We start from the raw sequence: 15,402 nt of genomic DNA, 5'->3' as shown, positions 1-15,402 counted from the left end.
AATCCTTGTTGTGTTTCAGGCCAAATAAAATAATTTAAATACATTCTTGGTAATTTACTTTCTGATGTTAATCAATGTCTCTGTCTAATCAAACACTCACTATCTTAGACATAGAGGAAAAAGAATTTCTTTGTTCGGGGAGCTGAATTTCTGGAAAGAAATATAGGAAAATACAAGGCTCATAGATCATAATAATGGCTCTCTAGTTAAAATTGCATCATCCAGTGTTCAGTATATTAGTTACTATTATGGGAAAACAAAACCATTATAAAGAAGCACATTTCTGGAAGACTTAAACCAACATCATTAAAATACAATTAAATGTGACAAGCCTTGTATCTATGAAAGAATGATAGAATTTGCTATCATAATATATAGTGACAGTCCTCACAAAAATGAGATAATTTGACAAATATATTACTCTCTGAGGATTTCTTAAGTCGATATTAAGAATATTGTCTTTTGAGTAAATTGCTAGAATGTGAATGATAATGCAATACAAGTGATTAATAATCTGTTTCACAATACCCAAACTAATTCACTGGCAGTCTAATTTAGAAGTCCAAATAACTGAACTAAGTATCAATAACAAGATTATTCAACTAAATGTTTTTGTAGCCAAATATTGGTCCATTACTTGACTTCTCTGTGAAAAATTTGACAGCAGATTTTTAATGTACAATGTTATATTTTGTGTCCAAGAAGTAATAGTTGTTGTAATGTATGAAAAGTTATCTAGCCAGCTATGAAGTGGACTTCTTAGGGTGCTAGAAAGTGTTATCAGAAAATACATTTTTCTTTGTTCTTCATGAAAGCCTTGAATTTGGCTTAAGGGGGCTCATTCTGGCCTGTACAAATGATTCTTTTTTTCCTTCATTTCTTTGTTGAATTTCAAGTTCCTAGTGATATTTGGTAACTTTTTATTTTAACATGAATTGTAGAAAATGACTATCCCTCAATTAATCATGTTACTGACTTAAATTAATCACTGAAGTCTTTTAACATTCATTAGTTCAATATTTTCTCTTTGAACAGGATTTTGCCAAATCTGTGGTTAGGAAGTTGCCCTCGTCAAGTGGAACATGTGACTGTCAAACTTAAACATGAGTTGGGCATTACTGCTATAATGAACTTCCAAACTGAATGGGATGTGGTTCAGAATTCCTGGGGATGCAACCGCTATCCAGAACCAATGAGCCCAGAAGTTCTAATGAAGTTGTACAAAGAAGAAGGCCTTGCTTATGTCTGGATGCCAACACCAGACATGAGCACTGAAGGTAATATTCACATTGCATCTCTAGGAAAGCATCCATTCAATGATATAGTTGAATAATATAGCTTTACAAATTTACTGTTAATCTCGGATGTTTGCCTTATGGTACTGATGGAGAATCTTAAGGATTTAACAAGCAGATCTCACAAGAGTTCATTTTAAGCATAATAGCTAATTATGCATTTTGTATTCTTAGACTATACTAAATATTCAGCAATATTTAAAGGAAATACCTGTTTTTATGGTAGAGATTAATAATATGATGGTGTTGTTTGTAAAATAAGAAAACCATGTTTACTCAATAGGCTATAATTAATTTCTATCAGTGCTACTAAAAGCATATAGTTATTTAATATACATATATATATAGAAATATGATAGAGCAACATGGTGACCTACTGGTAAAGATGTTCCCCTCCCACTTAGAAGGTTGAGAGCTCAACCCTAGGTAGCAACAAATGTTTCTCTTAGGGTGCAAAGAGAAAATGTCTGCTACAAACTCCATGTAGGTGTCAGGCAGGGCATCTGGCCAGTAAATGCTCAGCTCCATCTAGGCCCCCTGATTCTACCTTGAATTAAGGGATTACAAATTCATAAAATATAAATATAAATTAATTAGGCTAATATGATCTTCAGACTGAGCATTTTTTTCAAAAAAAACTTTATCTTCTGAAAGACATTCCTTCTCCTTGTGTTCAATTGGCTTTATTAAAGCCATGTTTTTACAGCCATGTCTGATCATGTCTTAAATGAACTATGAAGATCACAGTTTCTGCTGAAAGAAATAATGATACTCATTTGAAACTCTATATAAACAGAATGTGAGGTTTTATATTTTTCATCAATAGTTTTATAGGAGAAAATAGCACATGGTGCTTTTAATTCACCACACATTCCCACAGTATTCAAATTGATCTTTGGGTCAGACTAGATGTTGGGCAATGTTAGATTGTTCTGTGAGCATTTAAAAACATTTGAAAAGCAGACTTTAGAAGGTGCATTAAGCAGAACATGGGTGGGAGGCTAAACCTTTCCCTTGGTCAGCCGTATTTGACATTTTTCTAGTTGCTTCTTGTTTGATGTTGAAAGTCTGCATTCAATCATTTAAATTCTTCTTATTGATCAAAGCATTTGTCTTCTGTCTTTCCTTGGTTATAGTGAAAGGTAGTTCTGAAAGTCACTTGAATTTCGGGGAATATTTTTGTCTGCTTCGTTTTTCATGTGATGTCTCTTACTTCTTTCCATAGCCATTGCCTTCAAATCCTGCATGAAAGGCAGCTATAAATCCAGTACATCAAAATAAATATTGCATTCAGACTGTATGTTCCCCAGCTGCCAGCATAACTATATCCTTTTTTTACTTTGCAAAGCTTATTCTGTATTTTGGACACCTAAATTTATTCTGCACTTGTGGTAGCTATTTGGATTGCATTTATCCATCTTCATTTTCCATTAATTGTGCTTGATTGTGACATTGATTGTGCTTGATTGTGACATTGTCCATCTGGTGATGTCCATTCATAAAGCTTCTATTTATTTTGGCTGAAGCAGGTTTTGTCAAAAATGAACAAAGAATTCTCTCTGTAAAATTCTATCAACCTTTTTTGTCCTATGGGATGCATATTCCAATTCAAATCCTCTTAATTCCAAGTATCTCTTTTTCTCCAACTGTCCATCCAATCACCCCGTCAGTGAATTACATTCTTTCTGTCATCTTGTTTATCACTTCCTACATTTTTCCATTTATGTCCAGTATGTGAGGGGTCTGTACATATTTTCACAGCTTTCCTTTTGACTATTGTGCAGTATACAGGTCCTTAATGAAAATCAGGTTGGTAGCAATTATTTTTTGTGCAGTTCTAATTATTCGTTGAAGTCTGTGTCTGTCTTATTTGGTTGCAGAGCCAAACCAGACAGTTATGGAGGTGCAGATGACAGACTCAATAATTCCTCTGTAGAACTGAATCAGCAGCTCTTTGAGCAGTTTGAGCTTTCTGAGTTGGCGCAGAAAGAACATTCTTTGTTGTGCTTTTTTGATGATGTTTTTGATGTTAGGTATCCGTTTTAAATCTTGAGATATGATAGAACCTAGAAACTTCAAAGACTCTACTGTTGATACTGCATTTTCTAGTATTATAAGAGGTGGTAGTATAGGAGGATTTCTCCTAAAATCTACCACCATTTCTACAGTTTTGAGTGTATTTGGTTCAAGATTGTTCTGATTGCACCACAAGGCTAGTTGTTCAATTTCCCGTCTATATGCAGATTCATTTATTGGTTTATAGGCAACCATATACTTAGCATTGTACTTTTGGAGAATTATTGCCACTCCAACTGTTCTGCATATTCTCTTGCTCTGAATATCACATAAACATCTGAAACTTCACTTATTCCTAAAATACTGCATGTAGTATGCTAACATCCCTGCTTTAATATTTCTAGGATTCCTTTGGAAAATCACTTCTTTTTCAACCCTGATACCATCAATGACCAGATTTCCATGTAGCTTTGCTCTGGGCATGTTATCACCTCCAAATCTAGTTTATCATGTTTTCACAATAGCTACAGGGAGGTTTTCTAATCTAGGGAGGAATCTCAGCATCTGACATCCGACTTGTCTAAATGTTTATACCTATGCAATGCAACAAGATAAAAGTATCTTGCTATCACCTTCTTTTTTTTGGATTTTGGAGTTCTTATCCTAAACTGATTGGTTTTCATTATACCTGTACAGCCCCACTTTCCATCTCCTTCAGTGTGGATAACTCTTTGTTCCACCACTCCCCAGTTAATGTTACTCCAGCAAGCATTAAGCTTGAGTTAGACTCTTGCGGATGTAGGCATTGACACATACCTACACTGCAAAGGGTTTGATGGGTAAATGTAAGTTGAAGATAGTTGTAGATGGGCTGACATACACACCTCCCAAATTTGAACTATGGATTGTGTAGAAATGCATGTCCTGCATGCTGATTATTTGATCTGACTTTTGGGAAGTTTTCTATGCTTTGTTGTTTTAACGTCCCTTTAGCTAGAACATTAACATTCACAGAAGTATAAACGCAACAGCTAGGTAACCATCTCGGAATGACAGACCCATACATTCCCTGAGGTGCAGTGACACAGAAGTCTAATTCCTGCCTTATGTTCTGACCTAGGCTTCCCCAAAAAGTATAAAGCAGATTCTTGGTCCTGACAAAGCCCCTTTTATTAAATGAATGTGAATTGCTCTCATTCACATTCAGCAAAGACCTGGTAAAGTCTTTCAAAGGTGAAGTTATGACCACACACCTTATCTAGCTTGGAAAGCTGCCATGCAAATATTTTCCAAACGCAGTGCTATGTAAGGAAAGACTTGGCACAGAGTCTCTGAAATTCATGGACAGATCTTCACACTCCTGAAATGAATGAACAAACGAATTGTTTCCTGCAAACATCCACTCCCCTTTTGTTCCTCTTTTATTTCCTATGAGAATTCACCGTCCATATGTGGCTTTACTCCCAAGTCGACCCTGATTTCTTAGCTGTTCTTTTCTTCTGCGCATGCACACACTGGGAACAGATTCAGCAGTTCCTCTGCCTCACTGCTGTCTAGTTCCGAAGGCAGCTGAGAACTGCTGGATGGTCTTAGCCCCATCTCTGCATCTGATACAGAGCCCTCGTCCCAGCCTTCCCCAGGCTCCAGTACTGGCCCATGTTCCTCCCCAACGTCCTCACTGTCTGACTCTGCTGCCAACTCCGCTGGCTGCTGGGAGGCCACAGCACTTTATCCTATTAGGAGGATGCACTTCCACCAGCATATAATTCCAAGGTCATTGTTACTATAGAACTTTCCTTAGAGGCATAATACTCTGCGACAAAAGTGGAATGCATCTTTATTTAAAGCACTGAACCCTGAATAATCCTATTCCATGTTCCTTGAGGAGTAGGGAATCAGTGATATTGTGACCCCTCACCTCAGTCTGCTTGTTTCATTCTTCCTTATGGGTTAATGTATTCATGTTATTCACTGAGGAAAGAAGATAGGTCAACTTTACTCCGTCTTGCACCTTACCATAATCAACACTGTATTTACCTTTTGTAAGACACTTCAGTAGTTAAAATTTGAGCAGGGTTCCATTTGAGGGGGGGGGGGACTGTTTGTATTGTAGCATGATTTAAACGTGGCCTTTAGTTGCAGCAGTAGTTTTTCAGTAAGATATCATGTGAATATGAGACCTTATCTCTTGCAAAATCAGAAGAAATATAAGCCTTGAATATGTTCCAGTCTTCTTCAGTTTCTTATTATCAGACTTCAGACATTTGCCAAAGAACAGTCTCTTGAAATGGCTTGCCATTTCATTTATGTCCCCTTGCTTATTCTGTACCTCTATTTCCTTTCTCTTGCTGGCAGAAGTCTTGAATTTTTACATTTTTATTAGTGAATGTGATTCTTTTATTTAAAAAATGGGCTAGGCAAAAGAACACAAGCAACAAAAGAGTTGTAGTTGAGGAAACATATTGCATTTTACTTAGGATTATGCCTGAAACAGAATTGCTTTGTTTTGGAACTATGCATGTGAATTAGAAAAATATGTACTTTGTGTACATTGAATTATTTTCTATTGCCTCACACACATTGGTTCATTTTTACATTTTCTCTGCTGAACCCCATCTGCTTAATCCATAGTTGCTAAAATGGAACCTTTTGCTTATAAATCAGGTAAAAGACGTCTGATTTTGTAGCAACCTCATTCTTCCCTCCTTTCTAGGCTTGTCATAAGAAAATGTGCTGTATATGTTAGTTACATACTATAGGTTCTCTACGCTTGAAAGGTAAAATAAATTCATGTTCTCCAAGGCTCTTGTTCCTGAATTCTTGACTACATACAGGGGTGGGATTCAAAAATTTTAACAACCAGTTCTCTGCCGGTTGCTGGGTGGGCATGGCAATGGTGGGTGTGGCCTACTCAGCCTCCTGCACCATGGTAGGAAGGACGTTTTCACCCTCCCCAGGCTCCAAGGGTTTTCTTCAAGCCTCTGGGAGGGCGAAAACAGTCTCCCCTGGGCTCTGGAGGCTGGAAACAAGCCTGTTTCTGAACTTTGGGAACTTCCAGGAGAACCATTTTTCACCATCCCAGGCTCCAAAGACTTTCCTCAAGCCTCCAGGAGGGTTAAAACGGCCTCCCTGGGCTCTGGAAGTATTCCAGAGGCTAGAAATGAGCCCATTTCTGGACTTCTGGAACTTCTGGGAGGCCTATTTTGCACCTTCTCCAAGCTCTGGAGCTTTTCCTCAAGCCTCTGGGGGGGCCAAAATGGCCTCCCCAGGCTCTGGAGGCCAGAAATGGGTCCATTTCGGGACTTGTGGAACTCCCTCCCAGAGCCTCGACGCGGGTCTGCACTTACCTAGCATCTAAAACAGACTGCGTGGAGACTCCTAGGAAGGGTGGAGCAAGGCAGGTGGGGCCAGCCAGTCTTTGCAACTACCAGTACGGCGAACCAGATGTAAAATTAGCATCCGGTTCACCCAAACCGGTCCAAACCAGCTAAATACCAACCCTGAACTATCTATATCTATATCATCTATCTATCTATCTATCTATCTATCTATCTATCTATCTATCTATCTATCTATCATCTATCTATCTATCTTGCATTTGTGCTGATAAATAAATAAAGAGAGACTAGTATAGATCTATTTCAAGCTATTTAGCTCTCATCAGCTATCCATACCCTTACTGGGATTCAAACCTGGGCTGTTTTTACATGTTAGGCAGTTGTATTAGACTCTAAGGCACAAGTTCTCCTCCCTTATCAGCTGAGCCAAGGAAATAATTAAATGTTATGTCAAAGCACCTGGTATGTCCAAATATGGGAGGGAGCATATGGTTCGAATCCCAGTAAGGGTATGGCTAGCTGATGAGAGCTAAATAGCTTGAAATAGATCTATACTAGTCTCCCTTTATTTATTTATCAGCACAAATGCAACACAAAAATGGTTTTCTGTCTGGAAGCTCCTAGGGTGGAGCTGAAAGGCAAAAGGGAAGCAGTATGCTCCCTCCCATATTTGGGCATACCAGGTGCTTTGACATAGCATTTAATATACAGTATCTACAGTATCTATCTATCTATCTATCTATCTATCTATCTATCTATCTATCTATCTATCTATCTATCATCTATCTATCTATCTATCTATCTATCTATCTATCTATCTATCTATCTATCTATCTATCTCCTGTGAAATCTGGTTTCTGCAAAGGACCTTTATCTATTTTCATAAGGAAGCCCACTTCAGATTTTAAAATCCCAAATGATCTCTCCTACCTGCAATTCCACACCATAATTTATAAGTAACTTCAGGCAAGATAGTGAATGAAATGCTACATTTGTTGGTGAAAAACTTAAAATGAGAAAGACGTAAAAATAGAACAATACTATGATGCATTCTTAACTTACTCTAATTCACTAATTTACAAAATAGGCACAGAACAGCAAATCAAATTGGCTAATCTGCTGGGGATAATTAAAAAAAAACCTCTAAGCACTATATCTACCATTTATCAGTTAATATTAGTGGTGGGATTCAAATTTTTTTTACTACTGGTTCTGTTAGCGTGGCGTGGCTTGGTGGGCATGGCAGGGGAAGGATACTGCAAAATCTCCATTTCCACCCAACTCCATGGCAGATACTGTAAAATCCCCATTCCCTCCCCACCTCACTAACCCACTTTCAAGTTCCTGTGCGAGGAGATATATATATATCCTCGCACAATGCGCTCTATGGTTGTGGGCTGGCTGCTGGAAGACTCTCTGTCCGGAAGACTCTCTGTCTGGCAGCCGGCCCACAACCATAGAGCGCACTCCTAGAGTGGCCGCTGCTGGAAGACTCGGCAGCCAAGCTTTGGAGTTTGGTAGCCGGAGAAGAAGTTATGCTTGGAGCTCGGCGGCGGTAGTGCCCTGGCCCTGCAGGGAGAGCTGGGCCAGGGCCTGGTGAGGCTGGGAGGCATACTTGCTGGGGGCGGAACAGGCGCAACCCCCTTCTCTAACCAGGCAGAGCTCCATGCACTGACCTAGGGATAATGTGCCAAGCTGCGGGAGTATGTATATATATATATATATGTTATATTTGTACTGATAAATAGTCATACCAGGGGTTGTAACACAAATACATACATACATACATACATACATACATACATACATACATACATACATACATATATATATATATATATATATATATTAGTCGAATACATGCTTGATGAAATAAATAAATAAATAAATAAAATAAATAAATACTATCCAATAAACATTATGGATAATAGGTAGATTAATTACTGAAATTACTCCTAAATTCAACCTTTCTGAAATATTACACTTGTCATCAGTCTGAAATCCAAATTCCTTCATTAGCTCACCATAACATTGTTTCTAAGACAGAACAGCCTGTTACTGTATAAATTCATTATTTAGTACACGGTTTTCTGTTTTTCTTAGTTCTTGTGTCCCAAAGCAGTTCTCTTTCCCTGTCTCTCACACAGACAAGAGGGATAGGTAAATGAATCCTGTCATCAACCTTATAAATTGAAAAGGACAAGATACACAAGAGAAGAAGGGGAAAAAACCCAGCGTTTGCAAGGTCAAAACAAACTGCTAATGCTGTTAGCAAGTATTTCTATCTAATGCTGGCAAGTCTTCCCTTGATGATTTTCTTGCTCCACTAGTTCATGATTCTTATTTATTTGGCTGATAGGAAGGACCAGAATGTCCTTTCCTCTTGTTTCCGCAATGTCAGGATAACTAGCAATTGGGTTGGGGCTTTGGGGCAGGAAGAGCAAAACAAGCTCCTGCTAGCTATTTTTTTGTGACATGTTAGTCCCTCTCTGACAATCGTATGTCAGCCTTCCAGGCAAATGTAATGGTACGTGGGAATGATCTTGGGAGATGGAGAAGATTTGCAGCCAGGGCAATGGTTGGACAAATTGGCAGCTTAGCCTGCAGAAGGAATGTGGGACTCAGAAGGAACTCTTTTTGTCTCCATGCAAAGGCAATGGGAGAGAAATGTACTTTCAGACTTGCAAGATTCTATTAATGTAACCTTACAATAAAGCAAAGGTGTCAAACTCAAGGGACGGGGCCAGATCCGGCCAGCGAGGTGCTTAGATCTGGGCCACGGGGCCGCCCTGGAAATAGCAAAGGACCGGCCCATGGTGCCTCTGCCAGTGAAAGGGCTCTGCCCATAGCCCTCGCAAGCTCTGTTTTTGCTGGCAGAGAGTTGCAGGAGGCTGTTGCAGCCAAAAACGAAGCATGTGAGGGCTAGGGGGCGGCCCTCCTGACCTCCGTTTTCACTGGCAGAAGGTTGCAGGAAGCCGTCGCAGCCGTAAACAGAGCTCAGGAGTCCATTTTTGCTGGCAGAGCGCTCGGGCCACCACAGGCACAGCCGACATGAGTGACGTCAAGCTAGCCATGCCCACCCTGGCCACACCCACCCTGGCCCCCCAAGGTCAAACACAACCCTGATGTGGCCCTCAATGAAATCGAGATTGACATCCCTGCAATAAAGTAAAGCTACAGTAATTGTTCTTTGTGTGTTTCTTGTCTGGACTATCTTGCAAGGCCAACATCAATCTTGCAAGTCTGAAAGTGCATCTTTCCTCCATCATCTTTAAAACCCAAGAATCCAGGGAGGATTCCCTTCTGAGGCATATGCCATGCTTACATTCCTGCTGGAGGCTAAGCTGCATCTTATCCAAGTATTGCCCTGGCTGCAGCTCTTCTCCCTGTCTCCCAAGGTCAGTCCCACATATCAATACATAGTATGACAGCACTATTACACAATTCACAAGACTATAAAGCCTATGAATATTTAATAGCTTTTGTGGATTCAGCTGTTATAATAATGAATGTTAATTATGCTACAGAACTTGATATGAAGTTAGAAAGGACATACTGTATCATTTGAAATGGGGAAATCAGATTCCTAATTATTAAAAAGCATTTCCTATGTATATCAGACAATTTTTTCAAAAGAAATTCAAAATAATAAAAAGCTTCAACCACAAGTGTCATAAGTCATAGATATATTGCTTAAAACAAACACAATTTTCTCACCTCCCTCTATTAAATGGAAGATAATGTAAGAGTTGATGATGACTAATTTAGCATTTCAGGATTTGCAGTAAGCACACAGTGTCTAATTTATAACTGAACAGGGAGAAAGCATTCTCTGTGCAGAGTCTTGATAATGAATAAATGTATTAATGCATTATCAAATTTTTTAAATTCATATATCTAAAATATATCTAATCAGCATATATTTACAAGCAGAATTATCTTTTGAAAATGGTGGACTGGTTGTATCACTTGTTAAAGTAAACAAATACTTGGGATTTGTTGGAATTATTTAGCGTTAGTATTATTTTTATTTGATTCTTTTGCAACAAAGGTAGCAATCCATAGATAATATGCTGCTTCCAGGTTTTTTACAATGTGTGATACATCACTAGAGATTGCCCACATCTGTTCCTGTCAGATGACAGGCATGTGATCCTAGGAAATGACATGGTTGCTTTAAAGAGTTGTAGGTAAGTGTCGCATTTGTGGTTCTTTTTAAATACACACAGAGAGACGAACTTATCAAAAGTTTGAGATAAATAATTAGAACTAATACATATTGAATTAGAACAGACAAAAAAAATGAAAAAGAAGCGACAGAAAAAACTAAAAATGCAATAAAAAAAGAAAATAGAAGAAAGTAGAAAAACGAGATAAATACAAAGAAAGATATAACAATACAAAGAAGTAGCTTCTGATATTCTTCACAGTAGCTATAATTCTATTTTAACTCTCTCCCTCTCTCAAGTTATATTGTGACTCTCTTCTTTCTATAATATATCCTGTTTAATCATCAAAACCATAAGGTCATATTACTGCATTTTTATGCAAAAAGTCCATAAAGGGTTTCCAGGCGCCTGTGCTCCATTTGCTTCAAAACTTGCTTCCTGGAATGGAGTCAGATCTGTTGCATCGCCTTGTTGCTCACAATCCTTCCCAGTTTGGCTTAGGAGGGATTCATAGAAAGTAAAAATGAACTGAAGTTGGAGGCCCTGCTACTCAGAAAAAGAAAGGAAAAAGAACAATGTATTGCCTAATAATAGAAATACTGGATATTCCAAGAGAGAGTTGGGGAAGAGCATGAATTTGACAGTGATCTTGTTTCTAATCCTAGGAAGAGTCCAGATGCTGCCCCAGGCTGTCTATCTCCTGCATGGGCTACTGGAGAATGGGCACACTGTCTATGTTCACTGCAATGCAGGTGTTGGTAGGTCCACCGCTGCCATTTGTGGCTGGTTAAAATATGTGCTGGGATGGAATTTGAGAAAAGTGCAGTACTTTGTAGCCTCCAGAAGAGCAGCCATCTACATTGATGAAGAAGCACTGGTCCGTGCCGAAGAGGATTTCTTCCAGAAATTTGGACCTCTCCGTTCCTCATTCAAGCCATAGCAGCAGCAGCAGCAGCAAAAGAAGAAATTGCCAGCAACATAGTCAGGGTCAAACTTCTCAGAAATCATGACCTTAACTCCAAAAATGCTACCATTGCCTGAGGAAATAGTGAGATGAAAACGTGAGTGAATGTGTGTGTAGCAGTCAGGATACGTAAAGATTATGTAGCAGTTTTAGAGAAGGAGAATTCACGTTGATTACTGACACATTAATTACTATTTGAGAGGGGGACTAATTCTAATTTGCCCACCCATTCATGCCTCAGCACTTGGCCTAGCCAGAGTTAGGTAGCTAAGTAGGGTCAGGCCCTCTTACTACTTTGATGAAAGACCTCTGGGGAATAGGGTAAGAAGGTGGTAGCCCACCATTTCCATAGCTCTGCCAAGGAAACGACAAGGACTGCCTGAAGTCAAGTTCATGTTACTGCCTTTCCCAAGCATTATTGTTTTTTTTTTTTAACAGAGCTGCACATATACATATGCAAACATGACCCAGGGAGCTAGACAAGAAAAGAAACTGCAGGTTTAGTCCCTGTTCGTGGGTTATCTGATTATGGCTAAGCATATGAAACTTAGTAAACTCCTTAGCCCAGACAGCAGATTTAATATCTGCAATTCTTCCAATGTAGATTTTAGAATCTAGATTTATTATAAGCCTCAGCTTGGCTAACCTTGGAAGCTGGGCGTGATAGGAGTTGTACAATTGTGGAACAACCCTGTCATACTTCACAGCATGGGAGGAGAGCTATGATAATCCAAAAATCAGAAGGGTTTTGGAACTACATTTTCCATTTAACAAATTTTATTAAAAGGTATAGGTTTGACCAGTTGAATTATGTTTTACATTTGTTAATAGGGAACTTGTAATCTATCTGCAGAGTTAACCTGCCTTCCCCGCTCTTCCCTCCTCTGACCTCACCCCAATCTAAATCTTGCATCAGTTTAGCCTCTCTGTGCATTTGATGAAGTGAGCTGCAATTCATGAGAGCTTATGACCTTTAATAAAATTTATTTGTCAGAAAACTCCTCCTGATTGTATGCTTCACAGTAGAAGCTGTCACTAAATAATAAATCATAAATGTTTTTTTCTCATATATCCACATGCACAGGTTTGAGATCCCCTATAGGCTTAACCAAAGACCTCGGTTAATCACTTATGTCAAGTCTTGTTCTGATTGCTTAAAGTTAGACTAATCCAGGAAATCCTTCCCAAATGTCTATGTACTGTAGTTAGGCAGTATATGTTACTTGTTAATTTTGGTATTTTCCAAGCTGCCAGAATTTAGTCATATAGGTTATTGGATGGAGAATCTTCAATACTATAATGTTTAATGTGTTGGTGTCGGTGCAATAAACTGTTGTAATCCAGGTGACAAATTAAGTATGTGCAGGATCAGAGGCTGTTTATGGTTTAAAACAGATGATTATTAATGAATGTGACTTAAATGAATACTAGTTCAACTCAGACAAGAATACTTATGGGCATTGTGCAACAACCTTGATAAATTTGTGAAATAATACTGGAATAATTGCAAGTTGCTACCATTACACCTGGAAGAATGCTTAGTTGCCCAAAATCATTTGACATAAAAATTTAATAAATAGTGCAGCTTGGAGGAAACTCCAGAAGCATTACAGGGTTTAATATATACTGTATGTATGATAGCTTGTAGAAGGATAATTCTTCTATATAAATATTTTTTGTTTATTCACTATCCATGCATTGTTTTGTTTAAAAATATATATTTTATTCTTTATATTTTGTTAACGTCATCTTGTATGCAAAAATAGCACTGAATATGTTTTTAGTTGCATATTTGACTTTATTTCTGAATTTGGATGTTGGATGTGCCATTAAATATTTGAAACACACAATATTGACAATGAACAAGTTCTTTTGTTGGATGTCAAGATCTGTACAAGAATGACTTATGCCGCATTTGAATTATAATAATTTAAATAAAGGATAACATAAATAAGGGATTAAAAGTATTTGCTGATGAAATGTTCTTGATAATGCATGGAGAATAATTTTGACAATATGAAGGCTCCTTGTGGTCTATTCATTTTAATTATGTTTGTGTGTCACAGGAGAAATTATACGGCCAAATGAAAGCCAATTCATGCTAACCTGTAGCAAATTCATCACATAGAAACTTCATCTATAGGTTTCTATAGATCCAGCTTAACTGTTTTGACATCTCTTCATAATTGCTGGAATATATTTAGTCACTGTATGAAAATGAAAACAATCCTCAAGAGAACACAAGATTGAATTTGATATCAGCGGGATCTGAATGTGACCCATTGAACCCGAATTATCATACATATATTAATATGGCTCTTTATTCCAGACACATATTAAAATTGGCTTGGAGTTTTTTTAGGTCTGAATAACAGGATTGGAGAAGATTAACCATTAAATGAATTTAGCAAAGACATGCAAATAACAACAAAAAGTGATTGTTTCAAAATATAAAATATTTAACTTTTCCCCACTGCATAATTACACAATAGCCTGGAATTTAGTAATTATCTATTAAAAATCCAATTGAAAAGAAGTTAATCTGTCGGATAGATCATTAATGATCACCATACAAAATCCGATTATATTATTTAACTAAAAGAATGAATACATTTATATATCATCTCTTACAAAGTCAATCCAAAGATGCTAATACATGTTTGGAAGGAAAATTCTCATAAACTGAGGAGCCATTAGACAAACTGCAAAGATACGGAGGAGGCTGGCATATCCGTTCAAAGAAGTTTGTTAAAAGTAGTAATTACAGCCCAAATTTTAAACCATGTAAAGCAGGGGTGGGTTGCTGCCAGTTTTACTACCGGTTCACAACGCGTGCGCATTGCGTGTGTGCACTGTTCAATTTAAATTGTTCTTCTATGCATGCAATTTTTGTGACAAACACGGGCCTGTTTTCGCAAAAATGAGCTGTTTTTTGCTCGTTTTTTGGGGGAGCCATTTCCCAGGAACACTCTGCAAGCCCCCTAATGGCTATTCATGCCTTTGGGGGCGGCTGTTTTCACAAAAAATGGGCCATTTTGGGGAGGTTTGCAGAGTGCAAAAACTTTTTTTTAAATTTGCCTCTTCAAAACCTTGGTGTGTCTTATACTCCAGTGCGTCTTATATTCTGAAAAATACGGTAATTAATTCCTGCTCCATTAAACGTAATGAGAGATTAAAATCCCATTCTCTCTCACTCCAAGCCAGAACAAGCTTGGAACTGGCAAATTATATTAGGTTGCCTCATAATATGTATACAGGTAGTCCTCGGCTTACGACCATTCATTTAGTGACTGTTCAAAGTTACAACGGCACTGAAAAAAGTCACCTATGACCGTTTGCACACTTAACGACTGTTGCAGCCTCCCCATGGTCACATGATCGAAATTCCGATGCTTGGCAACTGGTTCACATTTATGACAGCTGCAGGGTCACCTTTTGCGACCTGATAAGCAAAGTCAATGGGGAAGCCAGATTCACTTAACAACTGTGTTACTAACTGAATAACTGCAGGGATTCACTTAACAACTGTGGCAAGAAAGTTCATGCAACGTGGCAAAACTCACTTAGCAACTGTCTCAGTAACAGAAATTTTGGAGTCAGTTGTGGTTGGAAGTCGAGGA

General features: G+C 38.2%; 1 protein-coding gene across 1 annotated transcript in view; it reads left to right on the top strand.

Annotated features, from left to right (window-relative positions):
- EPM2A (EPM2A glucan phosphatase, laforin) overlaps window positions 1-13,733 on the top strand; it is a 48,698-nt gene extending 34,965 nt beyond the window's left edge. The window contains exons 3-4 of the mRNA XM_081940592.1: window positions 1,036-1,277; window positions 11,484-13,733. Coding sequence (XP_081796718.1) covers window positions 1,036-1,277; window positions 11,484-11,758 — 517 coding nt within the window. The 3' untranslated portion in view covers window positions 11,759-13,733. The remainder of the gene's footprint in view (window positions 1-1,035; window positions 1,278-11,483) is intronic.
- The last annotated feature ends 1,669 nt before the right edge of the window (window positions 13,734-15,402 follow it).

Source organism: Natrix helvetica, assembly GCF_964273705.1.
Source record: "Natrix helvetica genome assembly, chromosome: 2".
NCBI classification, from domain to species: Eukaryota; Metazoa; Chordata; class Lepidosauria; order Squamata; family Natricidae; genus Natrix; species Natrix helvetica.
The sequence above is the reverse complement of the archived record's forward strand: the minus strand, read 5'-3'. Positions and strand labels throughout refer to the sequence as shown.